Below are 17,299 nucleotides of genomic sequence, written 5' to 3' on the forward strand. Positions count from 1 at the left end.
CAATGCTGCATTACTTTGAGTTTTTTAAATCAATTACTGGCTAAACAGTAGACAGTTGACTTACGGAAAGTGAGTTCTTCTGAAAATGAAAATAAAAGGACTTTTTCTCCCGTATGTCAAATGCAATGTAAACACTGAGAAGAATAAAAAGTGAGGGTTGAGTTGAGCAAGCGCCCACTCTGACACATGAAATAAGCCAGTGCAAAGGTGGAAGTTTTTTAGCCTCATAAGCTTAGTTTGTAAATAGTTCTGAAAGCTTTGAGAAAAAAATGTTTTTGTCCAATCTCCCTAGTCTGGATGAAGAAGTTCTGAAGAACCAAGTCAGCATTACATAAAACAAAAACAAACTTGCAGTCTACGATTTCTTGCATTCTTATCAGATGAATGACATCATTTATTAAAAGTCTGACACACTTACAATGGTTAAAGTCAAATTTTGGCCAGGAAACATGGACAGAGAACAGGAGCTTAATTAGGGTGAAATTAATTTCAGGTATCGGAGGCTTGCAGATTCTTCCTGTGCTGATAACAGCACAGCCGAGTGCGTGCGGTTTGGTGATTTGCAGGTGCAAAGACCTCTTGCAGTTTATTGAAACTGAATTCAGCTGAAAACTGTAAGTGTTTAAATTATAACCTTTATTTCAATAGCATTTCAATGACTATATTTTTCAATATGTAACAGGTTTTAAAGTGTGTCCAGGTCATGTTTTTATTTGCGAAAACGGCCACAAAGTGAAATCTCTGAAATTATAGTGGTGCAGGTTTGTGAGTGAAAAGCGAGATGCCAACGCAGTAACAGCAGCTTGTTTACGTCGCCCCTCAACCTGCACTCATCTATATGGAAACCTCTAGATGCAATCAGTGACGGGTGGGTTCATTTTACATCAGCTTCACTCTTACTCTTACAGTATACAGTATCCTTGTGTCATCTTAGATTGTAAGCAGTGTGTGTCAGTGTGCTTGAGTGCATCTGCCTGCTTACTAGTGTGCAGAGTGTAAACCTGTTTACCAGTTTGACGTGTTTCCAAAGCTGCTGACAATGTTGTTAAATTAGCAGTGATGTTCATCTCACCGGAAGAAAAGTGACACTAGTGTTCAAGCTGGTCAAGCATGAGAGAGTTCTGACTGGCTCATCAGTTCTACTCAGTTACATTTACTTATTTGTTGTCTTGACACGTGTTAATACCTAGCCTACAATTTAAGTCACATTTTGACAGCTTGTAACTTCTAATGCGTTAAAGAGAGCATAAAAGGATTTTAGACAAACAATTCCGTGAGTATAAGTGCAGAGAGAGTTCATTGAAGGTGGACTGCCTGCGTGTGATTACAGCAGTGTGTAGCAACTGAGGCAAACATGTCAGACAGAAGAGTGGATTGTTAAAATAGTGAAGTTAAATTAACTATGACCGTGCTTCAGTTAATTTACATATGCAACAACAAAGATAGAAGTAAAGAGATTCTGATAAAACTGATAAAGTGTGATTAAAACAGATGGAAATTCACAATTTGCACATGGCGATAAGAAATCCATCTATGAAATACCACCTCACCCACTGCAAAGGAGAGGATAAATGAATTAATGAAGTCAAGATAACAATCAACAACTAACCTCTGAAAAAAAGTTGGACAAAGAAATATACTGCATGTGTTTTAAAGAGTTTTTGAGCCTGCTGATAAATGACAACCTTCAGAATTTTACATTTTTGTCATTTCACCAACTATCATCTGGAGAAGCTTAATGATGGGTGCAACAATAGATTAAGCTTCAATAGCTGGATCTTCAGCATGACAGGCGACAGCAAGGCCAGCGTTGATCCTCCAGTGATTATGAATGATGATCGGGAGGGGTGCATCGAGAAGAATTAAAGCAAAAGATAAGGATAAAGATTATTCATAATTCTCAAAGGGAGTAGAGCAGGAGGAAAGTAGAGAAAGGATTCAGTGGGAAATAGATGTTCAGCCTCTTCAGATTTGAAAAACAAAAATTCACTGTTCTTTTATTAGCTGGGAAAGTGTCAGAGACGTTTGGCCTACGATATCCAGTCAAAACACATTTTGAATTAAAATGTATGTGTATCGACCTGAGGATGTTTTTCTCAACTCTTGGAAAGCAGATTTTAGAGGATGAAGCTTTGACAGCAGTGATGTGTTAGTGTCCCTGGTGGGGCTCTCACCCGGCAAACTGGCTGCCAGTTTCTGCAGACACTTCTGTTCTGATCTACTTTAAAACTGGGACATTTCTTCATATTTAACACTGACTTCAGAAATGGTGGTTAAAATGTCGACTGATGGAGACACCAGAGGAGCAGGTGATATTTTTTTCTAAATCACCTTCTCAACATGTTTATGACCAGATGGTCTGCAGAAATTACAGAGAAAGACTCAGAGGAATGCTCACACTGAATTCGTAATCTGCGCCTGTGAATGAGGAAACATTTCAGAGATTACACCATTTGGTGAACTCCTTTTGGGTAAAGCTCCGACAAACACTGCAAGAAATAAGTGCCTCCCATTTATTATCACAGTTACATAACAGATTCAGAAGTGGCAAATGTTCAGCGAGAAGCATGAAGGGAAAAGTTCAAACAGATAAACTGTGACCTGGAGGAGGACGAAAATAGCCAATCACATCTTTGATAGAGCATGTATTAATTACAGTGACTGTTTGATAAACCCCTCCCCCAAACAGCAGCTGTCCAATCAGTGATTAGCATCCATAACTCAGCAGTGCAGCCTGTCTTTTCTCAGCATCTCAAAGCAATGTGCATGAGGCTGTAGTAACAGAGAGACTCTGCATTGAAAGAGTTGGATGGTGGAGTCGTTTTTTCCCTCTCCAAAACCAAAAATTCATGAGCAAAACTGTGAGGAATGAATTAAACTGTGTGTTTGTCTGCTTTAACGGAAACTGCAAATGTTAGCATGTCTGGATAACGAGCTTACTGCCTACAGTAGAAACCTAACCCAGTGTTACCTTAAGGCCAAGAAGCATTTCATACTACATTTTGTGGGGTTATCAAGCAGCAACCTCTGGGGCTAAAAAATGAAGCGCCAAAAACCAGTGCCAAAAACTGCAGTTTTCTACTCCAAAAGTGAGTCAATCCCCATAGACCCCCATGATTAGGGCCTGGTACAAAAAACAGTTTTGGTCTCTATAGCTGTTTGCCCCATTCATGACAACTGTATGGAGAGGAATTTTTCTATAACTCACCCGCTTAAATTAAGGCTGAAAGCTCTGCATAATTATGAGCATGGCCACTGTGAGTGACATCTAGCAGCGAGGTTTCAGCAACCAGCCTTCATGCGGCGGTTTTAGCTCCACCCATGCTCCACCCATTTGGAGTTAGTCAAGCACCATCTTCAAAACCATCTTCACAGAGCCAGCATCATAATAGCTCCTCAGAAACCTATGGGTGATGTCACGGAGGCTACATCCATGTTTCATACCTTTATGTCTATGGAGGCTATAAGTGAAGGAGCAGTACACCCGCAGAGTAGCCGAGCACAGCCGAGCAGTTGTTTTAGAATGAAGTCTGAAGTGAAGGACCTGCTGCTTTTTGAAGCACTAAGAATTTGGAATGGTAATTCCAGCACTTCCAGCTCTCACGCGTTGACTGGGAGACTCATGCAGTTGACACTTTTCATACACTCTCACGCCACACACATCTATTTTCTCACGCAGTGAAAAACAAATTCAGAACTGATAATGTCACGGTGCAAAGAGCGGACGCTGACGGCACATTGACAGACAAGACAGAGCGGCACAGCGCAGCAGCAGCGCCGTGCAGCACGGACTTATTCAGACCATCAGGACCAAAGTGAGAAATAAACACAAATCTATTATACTGCCATTTGTTCCCAGACATGCTGTAATCTCAGTCAGAGACTCATCTGGCAGGAGTGTCTGTCCCTGTCCTCTCACAGGCAAAGTGACAGAGTTACTACGGTTACAACCTGCCACCCTGGAACTTTCTCGTGGTTTGGAGGTCAGTATAATGAAATCTGAAATCTAGTAATATACGTTTTTGGTTAACATTAAACAAGGTTGCCAACATGGTCTCATGCTATAAAGCACATCTGACGCCAAATAAGAGGAAGCCTCAAAGCCACTCCTTCACGACAACAATGTGCTAAATAGGCTTTCTGTGCACACAGGACAAAATCTGAACATCAGACTGTTTGTGTGGCTTTGGAGGTACACACACACATACTGCTCCGCCATCAAGTTAAACAAATTAATTTCACATTTATGACAAATTGAAATGTTCATAAAAAATACAATTTAAATGCAATTACGCCATGCTAAGTTAATTGATCAGACTCATAAATAATGTGACGCTAAAACCACCTCAAGGGCTGAGTAGCCTCCTACAAATTTGAAAATCGCGCATTGGTCTTCATCCTAGCTCTCACTCGTCAGACAGTGCCATTGGTTAAGAGCTTCATTTAGCTGCCAGGGTGTCAGAAGATGAACTGCCTTTGTAGTCTTATCTGTAAATATGTGTGAAAGCACCTCTGACATGATCAATAAGAAAAATATGACAAAACCAGACAAACTAGTTCAACTAAGAACTCCTTCCCTGTCTTCGTTTTCTAGGATTGCCTTCTTGTTTCATAAAATCTAGTTTATGTATTTTCAGAATTATTCTGTGGGATCCACTGACTTTGAACATTGTGGGGGTTTTTTTTCCATTTCGTTTTTTTCATACAATGTCACTGTTTGCAGACGTAACTAGTCGCCAACCTTCCAGATGCCCCTTCAACCCTGTCCTCCCAACTGCACATTTCAATGACAATATTGCTTCATAAATTCATTTGAATGCAGGATAACAGTCTCTGAAATTAACAGTTTTCTGGGGGAAGATTCCCAGATACCCTGGTTAGGTTTGGTCTCCTGTTGTTATGATGTCATGCTCATCTACCTGACTTATTCATCACTGACCATGACTATTTTCTTGGCTTTAAATCTATAAATGCTTTAAAATTGTGAATTTGGCTACTGAACTTTTTAAATAAAGTTTATGGGGTATGGGGAGTGATGACCCCGACCCGTGCTGTGGGTAGTCACAAAAGGCATACTCATGTCATGCCCCATCCTCACCCATACTGAATCTCTCTCCAAACTAAATTGAAAAGTTGGCCGCCCTGTAATTCTGCTACCATTATTGCAGTAAACTGCATATGTGGGGCGCACGAACCGAAAGCTTGACAGGCGAAGCAACGTAAAGGGGGGCAGGGCTTCGGGAAAGGTCAACTGGAAATTGTGGGCTAAACTGACAGCTTCATCTGCAGACGGAGATTAAACAGCATCAGGTCCCGCAAGAGGCTGAACAACACTGACCTGCTTCAGGGTTTCAGGCTGCCTCTCTTTTATGTTTGCTGATGACGAACAGATCCAACAGCTCAAGAGCTCCTGCTGCAGTTATTTACTGTCTCCGGTACACCTTTGCGGTGACATCTTGAGCAGAGAAAGGTTTGGGTCAGATTAAGAGAAGAACGGTTTACAAATATCAAACAATGTGACTGAACAATTCAATTATGGGTAGGAATTAAATTCAATGTCTTCCCCTGTATGTACTGTTGAAGTGATTTGATTGCAACTGTTAGAAATGAATTGTTTCCTGTTGTTAAGAATTAAAAATGCTCGCTTCATTTAATTCACCTTTTAAGCAGAGAGCTGCTGTGCACCTTGAGCTATGACATCCAGCCCTGTAAATTGTAGTTATAAGCACTCATCTTTATCTAAATGTGCTGTTGTATAAATATACAAGTGAACATTTATAGAAGCAGTGGAGTTTTCATGGTAAGCCTACAAGCTGTTGTGTGTTATTCAGAGTGAGGCATGAAGAGCAGTTCTGTGCAGTAGTCAGCAACTCCTACTCCTCCCTAACTCTTTTAACCTGAGCCTGGAAGGTATCGAGGGTAAAAGGTACCCTGACACCTACCAGACTCCACACTTTGTCTCACTCCCTCTCTTTTTTCCTCTATCTCTGTCTTTCTCACTTATTCTGCCTCTCACTCTTGTGGGTGTTGTTAACTTGCAAGATCCCTTGCATTTATTAGGGTAATTACTCTAAGAATGAGCTTCAATTCTGTGATCACAAACATTGCAAGCTGTAACAAGATGGGAGGGAAAATACTGAAGGTCACAATATCCAAAAAAGAAAGACTTAACTGTCCAGTGAGTCTAAAACGGTCCTGTTAGAGAGAGATATTAGGAAATAAGAGAATAGAAGTATAGAGGGAGACAGAGCGACTGTTTTTTTTCACTCTGCTCAGCTTGTTGTTTTATTTCCCTCAGAAATAGACATTTTACAATTCTTTCCTCGTTCGAAAACATCCCCCCACGTTGTCTCAATGGCAACAGTACAACCAGGGAATCCAAATCAGAGATTTGAAGCACGGCAGGTCCAATGTCATCTCACCGTTTATTTGCACTTTGGAGATTTAAAGCCACTTGAACCTTAATTTTCCTAATATTCTCTCTTAAGTAGCTTCAGAGTCAGATGAAACATTTTTTTACAGTTTGACAGTATCACATATTCTTTTTCCCAGACTCCACAGATATATTAAGAGAAATATTCAAATATTCAAGTTTGATCTTTTTATTGATTCAACATTACATCAAAGAGACAATATAAGAGTCTTTGCATCATTTTGCACACACTTCCTTGTATGAAATATTGTGTACTGTATCTTTAGAAACTTGAAATCTTGACTAGAATTTTAAATACTACAAGTAGCTGCACCCAAAGTGCAGCAGCTACAGCTTCCAGTACACTGTATCTCTCTGTCTCCTTGCATGTACTCTGACACCATCAGACTCTCACTTCTTCATGTTCTCTCTCTCCTTTTCTTCTTTTTCTCTTTTACATTTCTTCAGTCCTCCGTTTTAGAAATACAGAAAAAATATTATTAGTCTCCTTCTAAGCATGTTTTTCTGCAAATCCAGCATGGTTTTCTGTCCCATAAAAATGCACAAAAAGTTTAATATCTGAGGAAAGGTTTTCTAAAATGACCCTCTGTTCTTCCCTCTGCCCCCCTTTTCTCTCCTTGTCTGTCTGTGGTTTAGTTGTCCAGCATATAAAACGGAGAGACATCATCCTGAAAAGGGAGTTGGGTGAAGGAGCTTTCGGTAAAGTCTTCCTGGCAGAGTGTTACAACCTCAGCCCAACCAAGGACAAGATGCTGGTGGCTGTCAAGGTAGATTTTCACTGTGTGGTTGTGTGTGTGCGTATGTGTGTTTTAAACAGCATAAAAGGATTCTTTCGACATTTTGTGTATCACTCACTTTCTCGTGGAGAGTTAGATGAGAAGATCGACATTACTTTTATGTCTTTCAGATAATTCAGTGGTAATTGGACTGCATGTATAGCACTTTTTTTTTCTAATGACCACTCAAAGCGCTTTTTTTACATCACAAGTCTGCATTCACCCGTACACTCAGCTAGGCTCAGCCACCTGCTCACTCACTCACTCTCACACCGATGACACAGCCCAAGGATGCTTCATCATGGCTGAGGCCAGGGATCGAACCGCCAACCTTCTTGTAAGTGGATGACCGTTCTACCTCCTGAGCCACAGCTGCGTAAGCTAAAAGTAGAAACGGGAAACTGCTCGCCCACCTGGTTCTCTCCAAAAGTAACAATATCTTTCTGCCAGCCATCTCTAAAGCTCACTGATTAACATATTATATCTTGTTTATTTAATCCTTACAGACACTCAAGTGTGTGTTATGTGCCAGGTGTGGCTGTGTCCAAAATCACTCCCTATTGACTATGAAACGATGGTGATAATAATAACAATAATGGAATAAATAAATAAATAAATAAATAAATGTAATGTCCATGTCATGCACACAGCTTTCTTCAAATAACCCTACAGTATAATGCCTCTCATTGTATAGATGCCACAGTTCTGTTGTTGTGCAGGTAATTGTCAGTACACAGTGAAATGTAGCAAAGGAAGGGTGAGCATTCCTATAGTATTCATGTTAAATGCTGTGTTTGACCTATCACCAGGCCCTGCAGCTGCACTGTGACATCACAAGTGTACTGATCCTTCTGACAGGCGACACCATTCTCAAGCCCTGAACTAACTCACCGTTAAACTGCTGTTAAATCCTATTCTCACTCAAGCAAAGAGCAGATACACAGCAGCTTGACCCGGTTTTATATCTACATTATGTCTGCTTTGGCTAAACTGGTATGGCTGGCCCCTCTGGCAATAGCTACTAGTTAGCAACTCCTCTGGTATTAACAACTCTGCAGCTGGAATGGTTGGAGTGATTTCATGCACAGCCACAATCTGACACAGAAGCTCGGCTAAGATAACTGTCTCTGATTGTAGCTTCATAGTTAATGGACACATATGAGAGTAGAATTGATCTTCGATCTCACAGTGAAGTGAGCATATTTCTCAAAATATCAAACTATTCCTCAGAACGACAGTAAGAGAAGCAGGTCGTACCATTGTTTTTTCCTCCATGAACCAGGCACAAGTTGAGTCACTACGATGTTATACAGTATTTGCCACTGATAGACATGAGCAAAACAGACATTTACCAATATGAAATTGTCACAAATGAATATTGTCGGTTAGAGGGCTTTGAGATCTGTAACCCGATGCACAATGCAGACAAAAAGATATTAAAAAAAGTGTTCTGTTTGGTGGGTGAGGCCTCTCCCAACCTCTATCTGTCTTTGTACCCATTCTGAACCTGTCTAAATATCAGCCAAGGGACTAGCAATTACCGTGAAGCAAAGTTAATACCCCAGTGAACTTGATGCTTTGTTTTAAAGCACTTAAAGCATTTAGAGCCGTCGCCCCTGTGTGCTGGCTATCAGTGCTTTCACAGTGCTCACATTAAGTTGTGCTTGGCAGCTTTCAGCGTGAATACCAGGAAGTGCATAAATGTGAAGCGGGGTGATGCTGAGTATGAGGTTGCAGACTCAGCAAACCGACCCAGGAAAAAGAAATTACAGTCAGAAAACCACCACGACCTTGACAACAGGAGAAGTTAGTGTAAGAATTAAGGTGGTGATGACGGAGTGTCTGGCTGTCACATCCTTTTCTTGCCATTGTAGGATTAACAAAAAGAATCTCAGAGAACTTGAATCTGTTTTGTAATAAGTCTGCTATACAATGTCCTTTTAAACACAATGCAATGTGCATTTTCATCTGAACATGTTTCTGTCTGCGATAAAGCAGAAAGGAGCTCTCTGAATACATTTAAAGGTCAACAAAGAGAAAATTCATTGCAGCTCTTTCCTTCAATTTATTGTAGTCGAGCACTTGAAGGTATTGTTTTGGAGGGACGCCCAGACAAGAAACATTTCCTTAAGAGTGCGGTTTGATTTGGTAATAGAATTTTATGGCCATTTTACCTACTCTGCCGTACATCTCAACCACCTCCAGCACTTCACTGCAAGAGGAGCACATACAGTATGAGTGCACGTATTTCCATCCCAAGGTCTTTCCATCTGTAATAATGTCAGCGGCAGGCTGGGAAAGCTGGACTCAAGGCCAGGGAGATCAAGAGAAGCAAGTTGTGGTGTTTTCTTGTTGCTGATTAAGTGTCAAGTGCTTTTTTTTTCTCTCAGTGCTGCCTGCTGTAAGGCACATTATTGCTGCTATTTAAATTTTTTATGCTTTTTGATACTCTTCAACTGATATCCCATCAAGAGCTGATATTTCATGTCGAATTCCACTTCCGGCAGAGTTCATTGCAGTCCCTACTTGATCATTTTTCCAATCAATTTGTTATGGGTACAGTTGTTCCAGTCAGCTGCACCTGTCCTCCCCGAGCTTTACAGCTGTTGTGATTTCTGGCCTAATAGAAGCTATGTACAAGACTATTGGGTTGATATAGTGCATAGCCACCTACTGTATACTGTACAACAAATGAACAATGAACAATTCATGCATTATTAGAATGATAGTACTTCCATTTAACTGTTATCCCTGGCATCCATGAACGATCACTGTTATTTACCATCAGACAGATGACTAGCAAAATGAATTGTAAGATACTAAACCATAAACAGGTTGATTCAGAAGTCAGAGAAAAAGGATGGCTGTGTTTTCTGAGCATTTGGACTGGCCGTGTCAGCTCATTACAAGTGTTCATCCACAGTCATCCATTCTAATGTTTTCCCTTTCTGGATGCATAAATCTGACTTCTTATTTTCCCTTGCAGACACTTAAAGATCCCAACTTGTCGGCAAGAAAGGACTTCCAGAGGGAGGCAGAGCTGCTGACCAATCTGCAGCACGACCACATTGTTAAATTCTACGGAGTGTGTGTAGATGGAGACCCCCTCATCATGGTGTTCGAATACATGAAGCATGGAGACCTCAACAAATTCCTCAGGTCAGTTCTTCCCTCATGGTTAAGTCAATTTATTTAACCTTAATATACCAGGCTAGGGCTGGCTAAGCAAATTAGAAATTCATCAGATTGTGAACAGACAGTAGTAATCTGAACTGAATTTCAGTGCCAGTGTCTGTTTGTGTATGCTTACCTGTACCTGCCAACAAGGTTGGATTTTAGATAGAAGTGCTCAGTATCTTATTGACTGTATGTGAATGTAAAACTTAAAGGGATAGCTTGGATTTTTCTCAACTGTAGAATTTCCTATGCATGCCACGCACTGTATTATGGCCCAGATCAGTTGTTTGGGTCAGAGGTTTAGCGGTTTATGGAAGAGACAACAAATACAAGACAATAAAAATGAGAGCTTGCAAGTATACAGTATAGAGGTATACAGAAGAAGACCTTTTGCAGGTGGAGACTGAATGGGCTGAAAGAGACGACATTTCTGAACTGGTTGTTTGGTGAGTCGTTGCATCTTTTGTAGGTGTTTAGCATTATATTGCCTGATGGTTGAGTACGGCAGTTGTCTTCAGCAAGGGTCTATGTATCTTATTTAGTAGTGGTTTTGCATAATCCTCTTCAGAAAAATGATCACTGCAAACGTTGTCACAATGTTATGTGTGCACTGTTGTTTATGGTTGAGAAAATATAGTGCAAGAGGAAAGAGCTGTCTGATGCAAGGTAAAACGCTGAAAATATACTAAATATAGCAGACTCTTAAGCTGAAATGGATTTTAGGTGGCTAAAATATGTTTTGCTGCCACCCCTGACAGCACTACATTGCTTTGCTTTCTACACCAGTGCTTCTGCTGCGTCTCCAAACTTGGGGCGTCCCGACTGTGGGTAATACACTAACTATGGATAAGTTTCTCATACAACCCCATGTCAGAAATCCTGAACTATCCCTTTAAGTAAATCCAAGAAAACTAGAATTCTTTGTTAAAATCCAGCTGCAGATACAATATCCAGCCAACTTCACAGCTTTCTGGGTTAGCAAACATGAGCGCTTTAGTGCTTTTGTTCCCTAATGTCAGACTGTACCGAGGGAAGTGACCTCCGATAAGCCTCAACAAAAGCGACACGATGCCGGTACAGCGAGCGCTTTGGTAATGGGAAGCTTCAGTGGGGTTGATGTCAGTGTGCATAGGAGGAGTCTGGGATAGAAGTGTGTTGTTTCAAGTGTGCTGACAGCGGCAGTGTGTGTGCGGTCTATCTCGTTTTTGAAGTTTGAGCAATAGTTGAAAAGATGACATGTTACGATTGACTGTGAGTGTGTGTGTATGTGTGTGTGGGTGTGTGGATTCAAGTGTGCGTGAAGACTTTCTGTTGGGAAATCATTCCTGAAATGAAAGGCAATGTCGCGAATGATGAAATTCTTTCATGCAAGGTGCAAGATGTGGCTGATTTTTGGTGTATTGGTCCTGTTGGTCACACTTAACAAATGAGATGTGTGGAGAATCCGTAGGAATGAAAAGAGTATCTGATGTGTGGGTCCAGTTCAACCTTCAGATAATCGGAGGGCAGCCTGCACTCAATCAGCCACTATGAGATGTCTGTGAAGTAAAATAGAGACAAAAAGACACACACTAAAAAAAGGTACTAATCCCTCTACAGTGGAGCTGAGTTATTACACAAACACTTATGAAACAAAGATCATTGAATTGCCTGAGAGAACTTGTTCTGGTTAATGTAAAACCTAAAGTTAATAGGCTGGAATGCATGATAATCACCACACTGCTCTGAAATCACCCAAAACTCATGTTACAGCTACAGAATTAATAAAAACAGTACAAACACTTTACAATTAATCATCACAATTAAAGCTGCTTGCAGATTATTGTTATTTCTTAAATAAAAGTCTCTCTTTATTATGCTAATTGTTCTCAATAGGTAGAAAAAAGCACCAATACTGCCAGGATGAGGGTTTTCTAGCACTGTAAGGAGCTTTGGGTTACTTATTAAAGGGGCTGTCAGGTTACTCCCTGACATGCTGAAAAGGCATTAAAGGTTTCTACATCCAGTTGTTAAAGTAAGAGTATGCAATTTTTAAAAATTAAATAACACAAATATCCTCTTAAAATTGAGAAGTTTCATTCATAAGCAATATTACTTACCTTTGCTTAATTCGGTACACTCAGTGATATCGCTGCTACAGTCTTACTTGGTCTGGTATGACCAGAGGCTTATGGTGTTGTCAGATAGATGTTGCTACGTGACTGACATTACTGAGTCAGTTCGTTGACATTATGACTTTTCTGTACTTGTGTGACTGTTACTCTGTTTTATGATGCCTTAGATAAACATTTAATTATTCTGTAATTACCACTTCTGGCTACAGCAAAGGTTCCACTTCAAAACATAGACTAGATAACTCATTCATTAATATTATCATGAACATTATTTTTTTGTCACCCAGAGCCCACGGCCCAGACGCCATGATCCTGGTGGATGGTCAGCCACTGCAGTCCAACGGAGAGCTGGGCCTTTCCCAGATGCTGCACATCGCCACCCAGATTGCCTCGGGTATGGTCTACCTGGCCTCCCAGCACTTTGTCCACAGAGATCTGGCAACCCGTAATTGCCTGGTGGGCAATGGTCTGCTGGTCAAGATTGGAGACTTCGGCATGTCCAGGGACATCTACAGCAGTGACTACTACAGGGTAAGACTTCACCAGGATCCTTATTTATGCTTGTCCTTTGCTATCAAAATACTGGGAGCTGGAAAGGTTCAGGCTGCTTAAGTGATTAACCTGGAATAACTGCCAACTTTTCACATGGTCCTTTAAAGTAGCAGCCTGCCATCACTGTGCCTCTTGTGAATTTTAAGGCACAGGTGTGACATAAGCATTAGCAGAGTTCACCTGACACAAAAAGTACATTTTAGTTGAAGATGTTCATCATACTTTTGACTTGGTTTGTAATTGGTCCACATCAACCTTAAATAAATCCTTCTGGGCTACTAACTAAAACAATATTTCAAAGGGGTGAAGACTGATGCTCTCTCTCGGGTCATTTTCTGTTTATATGTTTTTGTTTCCTTCTTTTCTTTTCAAAGGAGAGATAACAGCTCTCCTTCTCCGGTGCAGCCCTCATACATTCATACTTGGATGGAGAGGTTTAGCCGTATGGCAGGAGATGAGCCTGCTGAGCCTCCAGCCTGATGCTTAGAGGCTTGTTTACATTGTATATAGCCTTGCCATTTATGTCCTCTACTGTTTAACATGATTAGCAACTCTGAACACAGCAAACCAGGCAGCAACTGCTGGGCTGAGAAATTTAGTATTTTGCTGAATAAATAAGTGGATATTACAGAGTGATGGCTGCTACTGATCTGGATTCCTTCAACAGCCTGGTCTTGTCAAATGACTTTAGGTGTGCCTGATTCTGTTTTCCCAGCGTGACAGCTGGGCCGGTCCTGACTTTGCTGGGGGCAACGCCAGCAGTTATGAAGTACTTGCCTGCTGGGTGAGCAGCTCTGCGCGCATAAAATAATTTGTAAGGAAATTTGAGCGAGATGTGTTTAGTGTTTAGTACATGGCTCCTCTATGCACACCATCTGTGTGGTGTGTATATTATCAAAATCAGAATATTTAGTTTTGGTTGTTAAAGAATTATATGGCAGGATTGTATGCGTGTGTGTGTGTGTGTGTGTGTGTGTGTGTGTGTATTGTTCAGTGCAGACTGTGGATATGGTTCTGTGTGTGTCAGTATAACCTTACTAACTCTTTTGGCCCTCACTGGGTTGAAAATTGTCAGGTTGGCCCTGAGGATGTGTCAGTGGAAACAGAAAATCAGTAGTCTGACTTTATTAAAAAAGGTCATGCATAATTCTCTTTAAAGTTCTCTGATCATGACAGAGCAGCGGTATCAGTGGAGGCTGTTAAGACCAAACATAAAATATATAGATACAGTATGTACATTTCATGTACACATAAACAACACTGTCTTTGTTTCACAGCTAAATTGGATTTTGTATTGCAAATGTGAAACTATTTGAATTACAGAATATCAAAGACCTTTCTCGTGCTCTGTAACATAATGACACGTTCATTTTCCAGCCACACTTCAGAAATATGATATTCAAAGCTTATTGTGGGTTTAGCATCAAGGGTATATAAATACTCTCCTTACAGTCTTGAACACTCATTATAAGCTCTTTGTGGAGGAGAATAATTGGATGTTTAAACATTGGCGGCTTCGTGCAGGCCAGCTTTATGGTAACCATAGCAGATCTTGTGCTCTGCATGTAGGTTGTACACATTTTTCAGTGTCGAGTCTGCCTGTTACAGTAGTGGGAGTATGCATGCGTGGATTTTGTGTGTGTCATTCCCATTTTGAGTGTGTCATCTGCATAGGGATCATTCCACAACTACCTCTGAATTCATGTTAGTCTTCATTGTATTAGTCCAAATTTGATTTTGGAATAGTAGCTTATAGTTTTGATTTCTGAACTGACTTGATTTAAGATCAATTATGGAAGGCCAATATGTGTTTATGTTGAAGTCAATATCATACTTAAAGTTCGTTTGAACCCACTATCATGAAATTTTGACAGTTGAATGAAATGTCCTCTTCTTTGCAGATAATTTTCTTTCTAATATTCCCTCCTCCCCTGCTTCTGGCATTCAAAAACTGTTCACATTTTTTTCCTTTTAAGAGACGTATACTTCATTTTACTTGTTTGCTATTCTCCTCCCTCCTTACATGTGTGATTTTTATTGAAAGTTGTATTTTTCACTATTTTTTGCCCGCTATGGCAATAAACAGGATGCTAATACTTGTCATCCCAGTATAGTTAAAATTGAATTAAGAGAGAAAGAACAGACAGATAACATACAGATATCACCAGGCAAGCTAACAAGCACGACTACTCCCCTTGATGCCAGTGACAACCAGTATGACTGTGGGTGTACTGGGAGCGTGAGAGCTCAGGCCACTCTGGACAAATAAAGGACAAAACTGTGTGTGTTTCCTTGTTGTGGCCCAAATAACAGTTCATCTAATTGTCTGTGAAGACCAAGTCACAGCTGATTTAGCAAGCAGACACTGCTCAGCTGAAAGATTAAATGGCTCAGCTGACTGTTCTTGTGTGAACAATTATAAGCCTATTATACTGTATAGGTGCAGTGAGTTAACTGTTCAGTCAAACGACAGACAGAGAGGAGCTGCAAGAGGCTTTAGTAGATATAAGACCTAACCAGACAGCAAGGAGCTGTGTGAGCTGGGCTTTGTACTGTTCTTAGATAAATTATTAATTATGTTAGAGTATGTATCTGTGAGTAAAAGGTATAGCATATCAAAAGGGAATCTCAGGGCAGTGTGGGGTAAAAACACTCAGGGACGCAGCTTCAGTCCTGGACTGCAGTGCCCAACAGAGGCAGTGTTCATGAATGGGAAGCCAGTGAGGGATCATGTCCTTGACACTACACTATGAGACTCATGCTGGTTGGTCAGGTTTCTATGTAAAGGGGGGTGGACCTGCGAGTGAAAAGGTGGACCTCCATGCACATTATTACTCCTTGGTGACAGGTGAAAAGCAGCTGCTGACTCCACGTGTATCTACACTCTGCCTCGGTTAATAATGGGGGTAGAAGTGAAAAGGACCGCAGTGTCAGGGGAACTGGCCAGTCCAAAATGGGATAAAACGGGATAATGAAGAATGATACATAGTAAAAATGTGCCAAAAAACCCTACTCAAAGTTGCTTTATTTGCTCACCGGAATGGGTGCTGGTGTTCATGTGTCCGACACCCTGAAACAGGTTCTGTGATTACAATGTATGTGAAGGAAAGAATTAATAGCCCTCACAGCAACAGTGTCTTTAAGAGAAGTGAGCCAGTATGAGGTTCACAGTATGAGTATTTTGCAGTCAAATGCTGGTTCCATCGAGCAAACTCAGTGGTGAATTTATTGAGGAAATTTGAGAGTTGAATAATTTATCGAATAATTTACTGATTCAGTGACACAAACACACACACACACACACACACACAAACAGTACAGTGATGAGGGGAGAATAGTTCTCGCAAATCTGTACTGTACTGTATGTCGGATTAGGCAAGAACCAGAGAAATTGTTTGTGAAAAAAGACAGTCAGTTTAAATTCAGGGTGGTGTTTGCGAGTGTGTGTGTGCATGTGCATGTGCATGTGCATGTGCATGTGCGTGCTCTATGCCTTGTGTGAAGCTGCTGTGTGGTGCGTTGTGATAGCATCACTGCCCACCTACACAGAGGAATATTGACAGAGCCCAGAGATAAGGAGCTACTAACAGTATTGGACACTTTCCCTGTGTTGAGTGATTATAAATAGCAGCGCCCTGCCAAGAACACAATCCTCCCATCGCTGACTAGTCGTATTGACGTGTGTTGCCCTTTGGGACTCCCGAGACACTTTGCAGCAGGAGGGAACAACTTCAAGCAAGAGATGAATATTGTCCTAAATCACATCCATCTGTCATATCCTCCTGCTCCCCTTGCACTGAATATGCTTTTGTGTTGTTTCAAAAGAGACAACTGCAGAACCTGCACAGGCCGGCGGCAGCAGAGTGCCACTATGTAGGTGTTTTATACCGCTGCCTCACGATATATCAGGTAATGTTTTCCATAGTTCAGAGAGTGAAGCACTGAATTATGCATGTTTAGGTAGGTATAAATGACAGTGAATGGTCTAAAGGTGCCTCTGCATTAGAGGTAGCTAGATGGGGCGAAATACTGTGTTTTTATGAGAAATGTTCAGGAACAGCATCCAGAGGACAGATGGAGGAGGTCATGCAGGGTCTCTGTCAGTCTGCAGGTCTTTATATCATTATCAGATGTATTATTTTCTCACAGTGTAATGACAGGTTTCTTTATATTGCATGTCTTCTTTAATACGGAACAGAGTGATGAGAACAATATGCACTGCAGTAATTTTGATGGCCCTGGAGAGC

The 17,299-nt window shown here is 40.9% G+C and overlaps 1 protein-coding gene across 4 annotated transcripts in view; it reads left to right on the forward strand.

The window, feature by feature from the left end:
• Positions 1–17,299, forward strand: part of ntrk3b (neurotrophic tyrosine kinase, receptor, type 3b) — a 182,023-nt gene that overhangs the window by 146,456 nt on the left and 18,268 nt on the right. For all 4 annotated transcript variants that reach the window (XM_076742373.1, XM_076742463.1, XM_076742552.1 and 1 more), the window contains 3 exons: positions 7,070–7,200; positions 10,196–10,368; positions 12,788–13,031. In XM_076742373.1, coding sequence (XP_076598488.1) covers positions 7,070–7,200; positions 10,196–10,368; positions 12,788–13,031 — 548 coding nt within the window. The remainder of the gene's footprint in view (positions 1–7,069; positions 7,201–10,195; positions 10,369–12,787; positions 13,032–17,299) is intronic.

Source organism: Chaetodon auriga, chromosome 1 (genome assembly GCF_051107435.1).
Source record: "Chaetodon auriga isolate fChaAug3 chromosome 1, fChaAug3.hap1, whole genome shotgun sequence".
In the NCBI taxonomy this organism is placed as follows: Eukaryota; Metazoa; Chordata; class Actinopteri; order Chaetodontiformes; family Chaetodontidae; genus Chaetodon; species Chaetodon auriga.